This window comes from Catharus ustulatus, chromosome 10, assembly GCF_009819885.2.
Source record: "Catharus ustulatus isolate bCatUst1 chromosome 10, bCatUst1.pri.v2, whole genome shotgun sequence".
Lineage (NCBI taxonomy): Eukaryota > Metazoa > Chordata > Aves > Passeriformes > Turdidae > Catharus > Catharus ustulatus.
This window is the reverse complement of record NC_046230.1, coordinates 7,351,302-7,368,789: the sequence shown is the minus strand read 5'-3', so window position 1 is coordinate 7,368,789 and position 17,488 is coordinate 7,351,302. Positions and strand designations below refer to the sequence as shown.

General features: G+C 39.3%; 1 protein-coding gene across 2 annotated transcripts in view; it reads right to left on the bottom strand.

Annotated features, from left to right (window-relative positions):
- PXYLP1 (2-phosphoxylose phosphatase 1) overlaps nucleotides 1–17,488 on the bottom strand; it is a 48,324-nt gene that overhangs the window by 3,456 nt on the left and 27,380 nt on the right. For both annotated transcript variants that reach the window (XM_033069211.1, XM_033069212.1), the window contains exons 3-5: nucleotides 9,099–9,260; nucleotides 8,120–8,246; nucleotides 170–309 (exon numbers count right to left, since the gene is read on the bottom strand). In XM_033069211.1, coding sequence (XP_032925102.1) covers nucleotides 170–309; nucleotides 8,120–8,246; nucleotides 9,099–9,260 — 429 coding nt within the window. The remainder of the gene's footprint in view (nucleotides 1–169; nucleotides 310–8,119; nucleotides 8,247–9,098; nucleotides 9,261–17,488) is intronic.

The window sequence follows — 17,488 nt, the reverse complement described above, 5'->3', positions numbered from 1 at the left end:
ATTTCTACAACTTCAGCCACTTTTACAGTTGAGAGTCTAATACTTGATCCATGTCCCAGCATAGCCTAGGATATGACCAACATGATAAGCTTCCACAAAAAAAGCACTTATGTCATTATCAAGAGAATCAGAAGATTCCTTTTCAAGCAGAGCTGCTAGGGGAACTCACCTGTCTGTGTAAGCTCTCCCATTTCACACAGGGAATGACTGGGGAAGTGAGGCAGGCTGCTCAGAGAACCATCCATTTGGGCTGCAGACCCTTTGGACATATGCTTAATGAAGGCTTCAAGCTGAGGATGAGAAGGTTTCCTAGAGAGATAAAAAACCAAAATGTGAAAACTTCCAAAAGTATATGGGAAAGCAACTCGGGAGAGTCAAGTATTCCAAGTATGTCAGCTCAGAAATTTCATGATGTGAGGTCATTTCCCACTGACACATCTGCTCTTACTCAGGACTTTTGCAAGGGTGGAAAACAAATCTAACTACTTAAAGAACTACAGGAAAACAGATGTCTCGTCATGTTAAAATTACGATACCTTCCACTAAGCAATTTCAAACAATTTCTGGGGGTTGCTTTGAATTCTGTTATGAATTAAAACAAAAAAGGAAACGTATTTTTAAAATCCTTAAAAAAACCTCCAAACCTCTCCCCAGTTTCTGAAGCACCAATGCTCTTGAACAGCACAGCCAAAGGCAGTAGCAATCTAAAAGTGTCCAAACAGAGTACTTTAAGTAGATCATCTTGAAGGAATTCTCAGATTTTGCAATGTACAATGCTGACCACAAGTTCAGCTTTTATTTCTATTCCCTTCAGCCTCAAATCAAATAGCACATGTAGTCTCAATTATGTGGGACTGGAAAGCAGTACCAGTGGCCCCATTAAAACTGGAATCTTTGGGGTACTGCACTTTTATCCAGGAAAAAGAGGCCAACACTGCTGGACACGTACACAAGTCAGATACCCCCAGCATGGAAATAATGAATGCAGTTGGAAGAGATATTCACTAAAATACCCAAGTTAACTCCCTGAAACAGAGTTCAGGTCAGTGAAGGAATACTTAGATCCCACTGCACTGAAAATTTCAAATACACCACAGACTCAGCTCACTGTGGTACTGCTGTGCAGAAGGCTACAGGTACAAAAAAAGCTCACAATGTAATCCAAAGGTAATCTGAACCTTTAAAAAATAAATCTGTGATCACATTCCTAAAGCAGAAATGCATTACATGAGTGGGGACTTCTTTGTTAAATGTCAGCAGCTATCAAAGCTTACAGTCACCTCTAATTTTATGCAGAACTAAATCAGAAACTGCTTGGCAATCCAACTCTGCTCCAGACGGTTCTTGTTTTAATAAGATGTTCAGTTTGAACACACAATGTATTTTCATGTTGCTTAAAAATATATATAAAAATAAATTTTGTCAGGGATCTCTTGCAGAACTCTGGGATTTGTGTTTACTGCTCATATTTACATTTGTTAGAATGATACATTATTTTTTACATAAAAACTTCAGGTCTTAAAAAGACATCAGAGTTGCAGGACACACCAGAGGGAGCAATAGCACCACTAATGCAGGAATGAGAGTCTGGAATCGAAGTTTACCAGGACAAAGAATTCCATGCTTATTTACAAGAGCCAATTGAGACACTCATACATGAGAAGACCTCTTGCAGAGCTCTGCTCACAGCCTGCACATACAGAAGGGCTCATAAGAACCAGTGACTGTCAAGAGAAAGGACACTCAATTTTATAAAACTTGAATTTTCCAGTATTTAATTTGCCTTCAGGAAAAAAAAAATTCTGGCAGGAAAATGTTAAAATTATGCCACAACTGCCAGTAAGAAAAAAATGCAAAATGAGACAAAAAGCATAATGAGATTAAAGATCAGACTATTTTTTTCATTTTTACTTCGAATTAAAGGAAAACCAGACCATTTATCATATTCTTATGTATATTGTAATTTTAACAGGGCAACTGAAGCAGACAAAGGCCGAAAGGCTGGGTTATGTTGCTGAAGCAGTAGAGGCTTCCTGCTGTACAATCATACATTAGAAGCTTACTCCAGCTCCAGATGAACATTTCCAACAGAACATTTTGTACATTGCACTATTTTCACAGAGCAGCAGTGAAATCTAAAAATGGAAAAATTAAGTTGAGAAAATTAAATTACACCCATTAGCAAATGGCTTTTTCAGCTTATTACAGAGGTAGCAGGCTGAACCACCAATTTTCTAAATTTTGAACTTTATAAAACTCTACACATGAATAAACTGATAATCAAAATTTTCCTTAAACTCTGCTCACTTAATTTAGCAAGTTCTGCAAATACATGTGAAAAAAAATAAGAAGAACTGCATTATCCATTCTGCTTCTTTCGCTGCTTTGCTCCCAAAAGCCTGAAAGAATTCTAATGGAATCAAATCTGTGCTGATAAAACTGCCAGCAATCACTTGTGGGAAGAAAGAAAGGGAAGAAGAAAGGAAAGTATTTATCTGTACTTTGCAAAAGAATTTTTCTGAAAAAATGGAAGGCAAAATAAATTAACTCTGAAGATAAAATTACAAAAGGGAGGAAAATTGATAATTTTATATTCCAGTGTATTAATAATATTAGACATGGAGATGCAAGTTACTTAACTTTGGATTACACTGTATTTAAAGTCAGCATGAGATAAGCACATGCCTGCAGAAGTGCATTATGAAATATGACTGTTGAACATCTTTCTGCATAGAAATTCAAAGTTTAATTCTTGTTAAATAGATAGCCCTGTACAACTGAGCAAACAAACACCTATTTTTCTCAGCAGCAAGACTTGCAGCAGCACTCAGGCTCCCAGCTGACAAAGCATCCCCCCTCCCGCCCCAAGACTTGGCTTTTATTTAGAATATGAATCCTCCTGTTGAATTGGCCAATTTACAGATGCTGCAGGAGATAGAGTATCCAGGCAACACGGCTGAGGCTGCTGGAGCAGGAAGCAAAGGAAATTGCTCAGTTGCACAGCTGAAAAGACTGAATTATCCTTAAATTTTTATTTCCATAAAAGTAATCAAAAAATAAAAATTAACTAAAGAGATATCCTTCTGTAATTTTCCTGGCCTTACAATGGCAAGCTATCACATTTGCAAAAGGTGAGAGTATGAAAAATATTTCAAATTTTGTTGGAAAATGGAAATGCTTTTTATTTAAACCCACTAACAACAGTCACACTTCCCAACTTTAACATTGTACCCCTTATTTAAAATCTGTTAATTTGCATTTTAATGATTTTTATTTGTGTACAACAGAATAAATTTTATCTGTAACAAAACTGAGGATCTTTTCCCTCAAATAATTAATTCAGCTGATCTTTTTGTTATTTACAACCTAAGCACTGGGATAATAGATCCCAGATTGAATACTCTGGTTTTCATGCATTAAAATGGACCAACATTTAAATCCTTAATCAACATTTAAGTATCTTCTTTGCAAAGGTCTTACAATGCTTTAATATCACCTTTTATTGCTACACTGTAACCAGGAAGGAAATATTACACAACTACTTGAATTATATTATGTATTTCTGCCAGGAACAGAGCTGGCATCCTGCAATAAAATTTACTTTTTCCTTGAGGAGTTGATACAAAAATGCATGGCAAAATCTGAAAGGACCAGGCTTCTCACAAGGAGCTGCAGAGTCCTCAGTGCATCACTCAGTGAGTAAACATGACCCCATCGGGCTTCAGACACACAAACATGACTTCTCTGTAATCATACAACACAAGCTTCTGCCTGCAAACTACACCTAGAGTGAGTCCCTTTCTCTTGACTTACAATGCAAAAAATAATTTTACAACTTCAAGCAAAAATAACATGTTTTCTGTGAAGTTCAAGTAGGCAAAAAGAAGTGAGATCAAAGGACTACGCTGTGTGTGCTTTTTAAAAAACGAATGGAAAGAGTCACTACACCCAACAACAGACCAGTGTAGTCTACACAAGAGCTCCTAAGGCAGTAGTAGTACTGTTGGGGATTATTTATTCATAAAGGTCTCACAGCTTGTACATTTTTATAACAAACTGCACAGTGCTCCCCTGGTAGGGGCTTGGAATGAGAGGATCTGCAAGGTCCCTTCCAGCCCAAACCATTCCATAGCTCTGTAATTCCATCCTTCACCACTGCCTGACTCTCTAAAGTCAGCAGAGGCCTCAGGAGATCTTTCCTCACCTGATGCTGGTCGGGATCCCACTCTGACCAAGTCAAATCCACAGTCCCTTTAGATCACAGTATGAAACTTGTCTCATTTCCCACCTCCCAGCTCATTTTTATGACAGTTTCAAAACATGTGCATATTGAACCTAAAATTTCGGTATTTGTTACTAAGCTTCTTATGATTAACATCAACACCTCTCAAAATGTCTTCAAGTATATGCTAATTAACCCAGCTTACTATCAAATTATAGCAGTCTTCTGAAATCATTTTAGCATCTTCCAAAAAGCATTTCTTTTCTCTCACGTACAAACTCAGTGAAGAAACACTGTATATTTTTTATTTTTGACACTATAAATGTGAGCTACATAAGGAAAAAAAATGTGTGGGATTAATTTATTTCCCCCATAAGCGAACACTACAATGAAGGATTTTCATAACATCATTCAAGTAATTTTCTTAAGGAAAAAAGTATGCATTATTTGGTTCCCTTTGGAAATTTGCATCCAGAACAATAAAAATGATAACAATAATATTAATTGAAGTTTTAGATGGAAGAAATCTCCAAAGCATTTAATCCATTTCCTTATATTTATTCCACACTTAGATGTCACAATCCATAATTCACAAAACCCAAGCGTGACCTCAAGGTACTTTGCATATCCATTAGAAGTCCATGGGGCTGTGGCATAATCTGCTTAATTAATGAATTCCATCAGCTGAATGCCAAGTCAAATAAAGAGCAGCCTGCATATGAGCAGCTTGCTTATCTGATGTTCTAAGTCCAGAAAGCTTAAACAAGCCAGACTTTCCATCAGACATCTCAACTCAACTGTACAGCAGCAAGAAAGCCTCAGTTCAAAGGCAGTGATTACAGACCCTGTCACACTCCCCATATAAAAACATTTACAATCAAGCACCAGATTTACATCACAAAGGGATACAAGCCTGACAGCCAAACACAGCAAATAACTTCCTGATGCTGAAGTAATGAATGTTGCTTTCAAAACAATGGCTTAATTCTAGCTTTATTCAGTAAGGTCAGCTTTAACACATCTGGACAGAATGGTGCAGAGCCAACTCCTTTAATCTTTCTGCTGCCCTAAATTACGAGAGGAGATGCTCTTTTACAGAAATTTGCTTCTTGAGAAGACAAGGTCTTTCAGTGATTGTAATGGTAACAGATGTGTCATTTGCACAGTGATGCTCTAATGATTCACAAATCAGTGAGACCCACGAGTGAGAGCCTCTGGCCTCCTCAGAGCCCCAACTGTGCCCTCTCGACTGCTCCACTTGGGCATTCTTTGACCAGCATGTGGTCAAAGCCACACTACTTCCTTGCCTTTTACAGATAGTTTTTCTGACTTCAAAGCCTTCATGTTGTACTCCTTGCCTGAATCTGAAGTGGAAACAGCTATAAAAGCTTTTCTGACAAATACAAAACTGAGGTCTCATGTGGCACACTAATATTGAGAAACACAACTATTCATCTAACACTGTCACTTGCAGTTAACATCTTTTCAATAAAGCTTTCTCACATACATTCTAACATAACATATTAAGAAAGATCAGAAGATCAGAGCCTTTAGGAACTCAAATAGAAATCTGGATCATATTTCTCTACTTAGTATTTCATGCTGAAAATAATCTCAGCTCTTATAGGTAGGTCATTAAAAATGTTATCATACCTATTAACAAACAATTCATTTTCCGTTTTGTTAGAAAAATTATTTTTTTATTAAGGTAACTCGCACTCTCTATGGCAGAGATAACTCAAGTCTGGTCTCCTCTCTGCAGTGTCAGGAATGCAGATCTCATTTCAGGAAACCACTCAGTTTGCAGCAGGCACAGAGTGCTTCTGGGGCCTTCTGGGGCTAGGTACCTCTCAAGGAAATCCAACTTCTCCTGAAGGATGCTGGACCAGACCCCTGGATGACACCTCTTGACAGAACAAGCATTTTGGTGGAAGCTGAAGTGTGAACACAGAAAAGCAGCAGCCAGAGTGTGATCTCTTGGTGCACGCTGCTGCCTCGTGTTCAGTTTTTCATCCACCCGAACCCCCAAGTCCTCTGCAGGGCTGTTCTCAGTGATTCCTCCCAGACTGTACCCATGTCTGGGACTGCCCTGAGCCAGGTGAACTTCTTGACACTCTTGAGTTTCTCATTGACCTGCTCCTCAAGCCAGACACAAATTTCTTGTCACTGCAAACTTGATGAGAGTGCATTCAATTCCACTGTCCCTGTTAGCAATGGAGGTATTGAAGAGCACTGGCCCCAGAGCACTGAGGGACACCACTTAAACTGGCCTCCATGGACACAGAGCTCCTCAACACCTCTGCATCCATTTAGCCAACTCCTCATCCTCTGAACAGTCCACCCTTCCGGTGCACATCTCTCCAGTCTGGAGTTAAGGATGCCATGAGGGACACCACCAAGCCTTACAGAACTCCAGGCAGATGACACTGCTCAGTCTCCCCTTGACCACTGTCTCAGGCACCCCATCATTGAAGGCCACCAGACTGGTCAGGCATATTTGCCCTGAGTAAAGTTGTGCTGGCTGTCCTGGATCATCTCTTTGTCTTGCACTTGCCTAAAAATTCCTTCCATGAAGATCTGCTCCATGATCCTCCCAGGCACTAAGGTGAAATGTACTTTCAGTGTGGCATTAACACTTCCAGCACAACAGAGTAAAGCCATTTGTGAGTAAAGAAATAATGTTCTTGCTTTTCTAGTGTGGAATTAAAGACAGAGATTCCATGCCCTTCTGGAAAAAGACATTTGTGGTCCATCTACACTGCTTTGTGTACCTACTACGCCTCTCTTCCTGAGTAATGTATGCAGGAACACAACACACAGCCCTCAGCCATTAAAATCTCCACACCTGACACTGCTGAGGGGACAGCAGCATGAAGGGGTAGATTTGCCCAGAGGTTTTACTAACATATCTTGGTATTTTTCTTTTAATTTAAGTATTCAGTAGGTTCACTGGTATGTCCTCTGTTAAAAAAATCATCATCATCCTACTTAAAAGTACTTACATGTAATCAAATCAGCCATGGCAAAGGCTGGGAAATTACATTATTACTGGTTTTTCCTACTGCTGTATAATATAATTCATCTATATCAGTGAGTAGAATCTAAACAAAAAAGGAAGGTTCTGCCACAAAGAAGCAATTCAGATCACATCTGCAGCTCAAGGTGATTCAGGTGTGAAAACAGCAGTAGATTTTCAGCAACTTACAAAGACATGATGTTAGACAAAACCACTACACTGAAAAAAAGAATGATGTTTTAGTGGCAATTAGACACAAATAACTAACTTGTGACAGGTCTAAACAGAGAGGTAACTGCAGGAAAGGGGCAGTTGTCAAGTACCAAACAATGGTTTCTGTTAACTTGTATTTTAATAGTTAAATGTACAACTCCCATTTTTTCGTGAATTTTGACACAAATCATTAAGGGAAAACTCTGATAGCCTACATTTCTGAAGAGTAAAAGAAAAAACAATATGAAAGACAAATATCAATTTTCTTGTCATAGTGCTGAACTGCCTGAGAGCTTTTTGTATTCAGATACAAAGGGAAGCGTGATGAGCTGAAATGGAAGAGATCATCACTAACAATGCACTTACATTTTCAAAATGTAGAAACTTATCTAAGAGCAATGGCAACCTAAATATCCAACCAAATAGCTTTTGCTTTTTAAAGAAATATAAAGAACTTATTCTGGTCTGAACTGGTAACATGTAATAGTTCTTGTTTCAAAGAAAATACTATGCACCACTGATCCAGGGGTTGGTTTTTTAGACTACGGCAATACACAATAGTCAGAAGTCACAATGCACTTCAGGCTGCACAAATTGTTTCCTGAAGAGGAAAGAATTATTCTCAAGCAAAAAAAGAGCTCAGTCAAGACAAACTCCAAGAATTTTACCTGCTGGGCACCAACATACAGTCGATGTCAGGTCTCTTTGTCTTGGGAATGGCATACAGAGGATACCTATCACCATGTCGAATCAGTACTTGAACTGACACCAGCTTAAAATAATGAGGAGCATGACCTAAAAGGGAAAAAAAATAACAAAATAAAATTTAAAAAATTGTTACCTGCATCTACTTTAATAATAATTTAAAAAAAAAACCAAAACGGGTATCATCAGCTTGCTTTGGTATTGCAATGAAAGAAAATACCCCTAGGAAATTACAGTTTACCAACCCAAGAAAGATTTTACTTCAGATTGCAAGACAAGTTATACAATACTGAGGTTCTTAGTACATCTCCACAATACATCTGAAACCCATCGACCACACAAAGCAAGCACTGAACTCTGTCAATATAAGGTTATTCCACTTTTATAATGCCTCTCTTCTGGTGCCCATTATAACGATGGATTTTGCAGCATGTCTAATCTGGATCTTTTTGATACACTAGTTTGTGATTTATTTGATAACCATTAGTAGGATATGCTAATGAAGGACTTTATTCAACTTGCTGCAGCTGCTGTGGAGTAAAGAATGCAAATATGCCTTCTAGCTGACCATGTCTAATGGCTTGGAATTCCAAAACTAATTACTTCTGTGGGGCTTTCCTGCCTGAATTCCAAGTCAACTGTTAGAAATGCAGCTGATGTGTAACAAGAATTACAATTCAAATATTTAATATCTAAACCTCGCCCAACCCTTTCAGTTTTAGGCCTACAGTTGACTATTGTCTGGACACAGAACAATATCCAAAAATCAAGACAGGAAAGAGCAGCAGTGTGTTTTGAACGATGTAATGCAATTCAGACCAGCTGGTATTTGCTCCCCCTTCTCCAAGCAGTAATGGACTGGCAATGCACAGGAGTTAGCATTTCTAATAACAGCACAAGGAAACAAGGAGCAAACCTGAGGCCTGCCCTCCCAAAGCTCACCTTCCATGCTGCGCTCAGCAATGGTGGGAATATTGCAGTAAACATGAGCTTCATAAACGGGGTCTATGGCAGGAGGCTCTGTCAGCAGATCAGGCATGATTCTCTTCCGGCTCTTAGGATTCAGCCCATCTTCCCTGACAGGGTTTACTGGGATTAAATGCACTGAAAGATACAACACATACATCATACACTTATCAGGAGACTTCAGGGATATATAGGGTTATGACTTTTTTATCACTATTTTTAAGTAATTATGTACAAAGATTGTGGTTTCATGAAAAGGTCTCTGTCAACAGCATGCAACAACTTCACTGTGATTTCTTTTTTTCTGATTTACATAGCCTAGAAGAGCTCTTTGGTTAAGTCAATGCTTGGCTAAGACTTCAGGAACAGACCTAGAGGTAGAAAAACTCTGGGTTTTGCACTCGTGCTTTTTCTAGCAGTCTCTCAGCATGAATCAAAGAAAAAAACCACAATAGGTCTGGCTGTCTCTCATAATTGTAACTTAAAAACTGACATGGAAGGATATCAGCAAAAGACACAGCACAGTTATGATGAGGTAGTACAAACCACTGGGAAAACAAAGTAGTCAAGACTGAAGGACTGGATTATTCATAATTTTCCTCACTAATCCCTGCCCTTACATTGCCACCTTGTCAAGCTTCAACAGTCTGGCTTATCTAACAAAAAACCACAGAAAATATATTTCTTAGAATGAAACTGAGACTACCCAAAAAATGTGAAACAAAGAAATCCAGTATATACACAAAGAGGAGCAATTAAGAGAAATACCACCACTAGGTCTTCTGACACACAGGTGAAAGTTGAAGTATACATAAATGTAAGGCCAGAATTGTAATGATCCTGCCTTGATGTGACAGCATCAGTTAATTTATGAGTCATACCAGACTACACTTGTAATAACAAATGCCTCTATCCTATTCTGTTTTCTGAAATTTTAATCAGATGCTTTAGAGGTGAAAAAAAGGAGGGAAAGTGTACATATTTTTATCCCATTAGTCCTCTATCCTGAGAAGGTAAAAAAAAAAAAAGAAAGAAGACAAAAAATTTCAAAGTAAAATTTTACTAATTCTTCTGGGTCAGTTCCTCAGTTCCATCTTGACTCCCAGTTCCAATTTCAGAGGTGAATTTGTGCCACAATAAATAGTAGTACAGACTAGGAAAACCAATGAAGACAGCAAAGCAAAGCAAAATACATAGATTTTAAGAACAGATAGCCAGTAATAAACACAGGCTGTTCATTCCACACTACATTACACTTCAAATATTTTTATGTGGTTACTCTTTGTCTGCCAAAACCAGAATCCAAGCATTTTCCATAGCCTTGCTAGTGCTGTTGACAAGGCCAATACCTGCCAAGTGCAGTGACTTGAAACTTTTCATTAAGTTGTTTCAGATTTTGCTTTCAGCTGTGTTTGGTGAGAATATTAAACAGTAATTTTGACTTTGGACACTTTAATTGTGGAGCTCAGCTGCCATTTCAGCCTTTACCTACCAGATTCACTTTCTGCCAACCCCTGCCCAAGGAGTTGGCAGTAACTCAGAGCCTCGGCAACATCCATCCGAGGTTGGGAGCTCTGGGCTTTGCAGTACATTTGTACTTGGGGTACAAGTAAATCCCAAACCCAAGAATGTCACACAGCAGTGACTGGACTCTGCAAATAAACAACACTACACACAGCAGCTGTCCACAGTACAAACGGCAAATTGCAGGTACCTTCTATTGGCCAAGTTCCCAAGCCAGAAAAGGTTACAGCAACAACTCTCAGCTTTCTGCAACAGCTCTCTAGATGAGCACACCAACAACACTGCTGCTTCTCCCTTAATGTCACAGACAGAGCTGGCTAAAGTACTCCAGAGGTCACATAGCTCAAGCCAGCTTCGACACAGAAGTGTTTCAGTAGACAGGGGAAATAACACCCCAATAGCAAAAACTAAGTTAACTATGATCCTAAATTTTGGTTGGGAGATTTAAAAGCAAAATAAAGATCCTAATTTTATTATCTAAGGCAGTTTTAACCACAAAAACCCTGAACAGATCCCATTTTTGTACTGAGATTATTAAGGGCAGAGGCCAACAGATGCATACATCGACTTCTTAAAATCAAGTGCCTCTAATTCCCAAGGCCAAATACCTTGCTTTGCAGAAAGTAAGTCTCAGTTCTAATCAAACTGGTTGAATAAATACCACAACACTGCCAGACAAACTTAAGAATAAGGAAAAGCACTAAATCTTACAGAGAAGAATCTACTCTCTTTCAAATATTAAAACTAAAACTGAAAATTAACATTGAATACTAAGAATAACATAGAACACTAAGAATAAAATTTAATATTAAAAATAACACCAGTAGAACTGCCAGAACACATGTCTGCAGTTTAAAAAGCAACTGAAAGGACACTTTTAAAGCAGAATCTTAAGTCAGCATAGCAGCTATGGGTACAACTTAAGAATATTTTGTGGACTGGAAATAGACTCATTAGAAATATCAACAGTTCATGTCATAACTGGTAAAACTTGTCCTTATTGTACAGTGAAAAAGCTTGGCTTATGTAAGGGAGAAGAAAAGACATGATAAGCAGTATTTGTTTTTAACACACTGGAAATAATACAATAACACATAATGGGTGAAAATAATGGCAATCCATCAAACTACCTATGCAAACAACCTATACGTCAGCTATTTAATGTAGCTAAATAAAAAAGGAATTATATTAACTGGGCACCAGTCTCTGCAGTCTCCTGAAATCTCCACCAGGTGCATGCACATAAAAATCACAAGTATTTCAGAGTTGGGGGAATGGGGATAGGAGGGATGAGGGGAACAGGGAAGAATAACAACACAAGACCAAAGAGAAAGGAATCCCAGTTGGAGCTGCCTTCCCACAGCTCATCACAGTCACCCTGAAGAGCCCACCCAGCCACACTGTCTTCCCCACCCCTTGTTCCAGCTCCTCAGAAGCTGGAGCATTCCTGCAGTTTCAGAGCTTTGGGAAAAGGATCCCAAGTGACACATCCTCTCTGCATTTCTGGCTGCTGAAACAGAGGTGTTTTCCATGCTCTTAGTTGTTTCTCAATGATTTCCTCATCTCCTACCATTCCCTGGTCATTGTTTTTATCATGTATTTATCATGTCCTCTCTTCCTCCTTTCTCATTTCAAGCACTTGGCCCTCCTGCTCCCTGGCTGGCTCCATTTATCCCACTTCCTAGCTCTCCACCCCTGCTTCACACACCTCATCCTCTCCAGCTCCCTTGGCACAGCAGGCTCAGTTAGGTCCTTCATTTCTGTACTCCCCGTACAGAAACTGCTCACACAGAGCTGCTCTCTACAACTCTTTGAAGAGGAGCTGACTGTCTCTCTGTATCCAAGTCTCTCCCTACTGAAAGTCCTCCTCTGCACTGTCAATCCCACCTCTGTCTCCCACAAGGGTTTTCTGGTCCGTCTGTAACAGGCAAAACTACAAACGGTATTCAACTGACACAGCTCAGAGGAAAGGGAAAAAAGTACATAAAAATAAGTTTTAAAAAGCCTCTCACATGAAGCTGAAATTTTTTTTTCCATACTCAGTTCTGCTCTTCCAGCTGTAAATCATTACAAGGTCAGAATACTGCTACACAGTTTTCACATTGTTTTTCACAGCTTAGCAATATTTTATGTGAATTTCTCTATTAGTTCACAGTAACATGCCCTTGCCCAAAACAGAAGTCTGCCAGTGTGCACAGTCATATTTAAATCTATGATTAAGAGAGGTTTTGAGCAGGATTTTTCCACTGCTGTGCCTTTCAAAGCTCATGTTTCACTAGACAGTAATACAACAATGTAAACCAGAAATGTAACAGATGATTTTGATGTGCATTTACCACAGCCAGAGAGGTTAATAAAATTGATCTGAAACATATTTCATCATCTAACTGGAACAACACTGCACTAACACTGCCAACACTGAAACTATAAAGAATATGCACGCATTATTACAGAGGTAGTTTGACAACAGAAAGGGAAAGAGAACACATTTTTTTTCCCCAATATTCATGAACTTATTTTTATAACTAAATAAGCTACATAAAAGCTACTTCGAAACAATAATTTTGAAAAAGTTATAGTGAGGAAAAAAAGTAGTAAGTTACAGAAACAAAAGGAAAGAACTTAATGCAACTCTTCCCAGGGTCCCACCAGGCTAAAATTCTTTGAAAGGTGAAACAAAACTGAACTCATGCACGGGTATTAGACAACGGTAAGACCTGATGGAACAGTCAAACAACAAGTGCTGCCTTGTGAGACAGAGGCACTAGTCACAATATCACACCTGAATACTTCTGTATAATCACTCCAAGAATTCTTGCAGTTCCAAACTCAAATTACTGTTTTAAGTCAGCACAATTCAAAACAGATAAAATCCAAATTCTGACACTAAGTTTAATTAAACACAAAAGCTCCAAGAACTTTTATTGTAAATCACCACAGAACCTGAAGACCACATTCTGAAATGAAGTCAATAAATTGACTAAGAAATGCGTTTAAGAACAAACCCAGTGCCATCTCAAACACTATGAGTATGGTTTTATATCTAGTGTACATTAATTAGGACCTATATAAAGAGCAATAAGTTAATTGTCTGACTTCCATACTTCTCCCCCCTCCCCCCCACCAAGTTCCTGAATGCCACAAAATACATAAACCCCCCCAAGCAAGAAAGACAAGCACTCAGAAGTGCTTTCAGTGGAATGATCATAACAATTCCTACATAGCAACTAATCCCCTCTGGAAAAATGTCAAGTTTACCAAATCAGCTATTGTGCTCAGAAGCCTAAGCAGCGAGTCAGATACACATTCAGGCTACAAAACTGACGTAAATTTGACAGAATTCAGTACAGCAGAAAACCAAACACACAACAAAGTGCAATTCATGTAGAAAGAACACCAAATTAAAGGCTAAATCACTTGATTATCAATTTCTCTCCCTCCTACAGTCCTACTTTCAGCTTGAGATACAAAACATAGTAACACTGTTTACCAAGAAGAAACACATTTTTCCATTAAAAACAATCAACATTTACCTAAAACCAGAAAGACAGGCAATAAAACCAGTTTCCATCGCTGTTTTCCCTTGTAGCTCCAAACAGCCTGAGAAGCAGCAGCACAAGCAGCCATGATAGTCCCAGTTTTGAGTGAACACAGAGCTGAAGTTCTCATCTTTTATAACACAGAAGGTTCTTTCAGCCCCATGCAAACATACTATTTAAAACAGTCAAATAGAAATTCAGCCACAGCAGAAATGAAAAACAGCAACCCCACTGTAAGTAACCTTATGCTGATGGGTAAAGAAAAGCAAACACGCATGTCAGAGAGCACAAAAAGTTATTTATCCCCTTCCACCTTTCCCCCCACCCCTTTCTGCTCCTACCAAGGCAGTAACAAGGCTGCCCAGCACAGAGCAGAACACTCAGGCCTCTCTGAAAGTCTAGTGAGGAATGTGGACTTCACAGATTCATAAAATCACTGAAGTTGGAAAAAGCTTCTAAGATCATTGAATCCGATTGTTAAACCCAGCACCACTACCTTAACCACTAAAACCTGGCCCCAAATGCCACATCCACACACTTGTCCCCATATCCAGTCTACAGCTCCCCTGGCACAACTTGAGGCAATTTCCTCTTGTCCTTTTGCTTGATACCTGGGAGAAGAGACCGATTTCCACCTGGTTACAGCCTCCTTTCAGGAAGTTGTAGAGAGAGATAAAGCCCCTCAGCCTCCTTTTGTCCAGGTTAAACACCCCAGCTCCCAGCTCTTCTAGCTGCTCTCTCCCTGGAAAAAAATGGAAGCTAGAATAGGAGTACTGTACAGAACAACCATCCAAAAGAGGCAGGAATTCTTGAACACAACTGAGGTGAGGGACAAAGGTGAAGAAACAATCTGGAAAAAATCTGAAAAACAATATGGAAAAAACAGGTAAGGCACACGTGGGCTGAAGAGCACATCATGCAACACTGAAGGTACACTGCCAGTGAAGAAATGAAGCAGCCTGAGCCCAGCACTGCCAGAGCTCTGACATCCCGTGACCCTGGCTATGACCCCTGCAAGTCCCAGGTGTGAGCCCTGCAAATCCCCAGGTGTGGTCCTGGAAAACCCAACCCTCATCCCTGAGCAGCACACTCCCAGTTTTAGAGCTCTGCCTTGGATTGCAAATGCACATTTGGGTACCAATGAAGCTCAAATGCGCCTGTGTGACACACAACCCACCCTTCTCATTTTCTTCTTTTGTATCACTAAATAAAGGCTTTGACTGGCTCAAAGGTAAGATCTGTATTAACAGCAAGGGCTTCATCCATAATGCATAAGGCCACAATCACTGATGTGCTGTATTTGAATGCTGAGTAATTGCACAAACAAAAAAAAAGGCTTATTAACCTCACACTGGTCAAACTATCAAGTACCATTAAAAAAAAATAACCATGAAAGTCTTTTGCAAGGCTTTCTAAGCCTGTGAACATAAGTTTCTAACTTTAGATTCGGTATTTATGTTAAAGATAAATGGAGCTGTGAAACTTTTACTGTCTAAAATTTTCACTGGCTTTTAGTTTATTAGAATGTGTGGTTTAATTAAACAAAAAAAAAACACCAGTAGTTTTTACTTTAAATCAAACCTCTTGCTTTACAGAACCTGAAGAGAATTTTTTAAAATGTAATGTATCTGACCACACTGAACCTATGAAGAAGTAACAATTCTCAGTGTCTTTTCGTGTCAATCCCTTAACTACTTTTTTCACCCCAACTGTGCTTCCCCAAGCATTTGCCCTTCCATTTTCTCCACTTTTGCTGTGTGTCCTGCCTGTTGAGGAGCAAGGGGAGAAAGGATCCCTCAAGCACAGATGTGTTCATGGGCAGCCACAGCCCTCTCTTGACTACAGAACAGGCTCCAAGCTTCAAGGTTTTCTTCCCACAGCGCTGCTAAATTCTCTGAGCACAACTACAAAGGAGAAAAAAAATTAAGAGTGAAGGGAGCTATGGGGGAGGTGGGTAACAAAAGAGAAGAACAGTGGGGGATGGAAGAGGGCACACTTAAATTTAACCTGGAATAGCAACAGTGAAATGCTCTGCCTTAAACCCCTGAGAAGATAAAGAAGGCTCCTTGGAGTGTAATTTCTCCACAATATTTCAGCATAACAGTGGTGTGCATTCCAAGGTGACACAGGTACAACCTTCACATTGCAGCTGTGGCAGGGCAGCAGAGGTAAGCACTTCCCTCCTCACATGCTGGAAATGTTACCTACCCAAACTCTGAAAATGGATTATTCAAACACTCATCAGCCTCAGTATGGAAGAGACCAGGAACTTCTAAACTCATGGGATTGACCAAGTAGCCAATGGGAGCAAATAGACTACAAATCTCTGAATTTCCAACAGTTTGCAAACACTCAGCACCAGTGGTGACTTATGGGCTGACACGTGCCCAGACACATACACCTATTTAACCCACTCAATTTTGTGACTGCTGCTGCTGTTTTTTCCTTCTGTAAAAGCAATCATAGTAATTTAGAGACTTTTCAAGCAGTCTTACAGCACAATCCTATTGCCAGCAGCCTACAAGTTAATTTCTAGGACAAACTTAAAAAAAAATTCACAAAGAGTATTCAGGTGTAGCAAACAAGTAGCAGATATCATTGAATAAATATTCTTTTCATGGCAGTGTTTCTAATCCAAAGGAAAAATGCTTGCAACAGCAGCCTTGAATACCTGCATTTCATCCTGCAGAGCCATGGTTCTGCCATGGCCTTCAGCACAGCATATTTTGACACCAGAAATTAAAGCCCACTAGAACACTTCTATTGATCCTATCAAATAAACATGGAAATCTCCCTTCCTACAGCAAAAAAAACCCAATTATTTTGGAAGACCATGAGGAAAGCTGCAGCTTGTGAAACAGAACATGTTTTAATTCTTACAGAGAAACTTGAACCTGTCAAGAGAAATTGATTAAATTCACATATTGGGGAGCTGGGTGGATGAGGAGGGTGTGTGTCCATTTTGGTGCACTCATCTTTGTTGGGTAAATTTCTGCATTACTTGGGTCAATATTAGACAAATGCTGCTTTTAAAATTCTGTTAATGCTATGTTTGTATTTCCTCATGTAGTTCCTCAAACTACACCTTCAGTTTCATAGTGACAATACAGAAATAACAGCCCCATTTCCTCCCCCAACTACTTTTTGGTAATTTAACCAAGAAAAGAGGTGGATTTCCCTTTTCTTTTAGCCTTGCAGACTCAGTCACCACAGAGCCTGAAGCATCAGGTCCCTTCCTGCCCTTCTCCACCTGAAGAACTCCTAAGTCTCCATGTGAAACATGCTGGAGATGGGAGCAGGGCA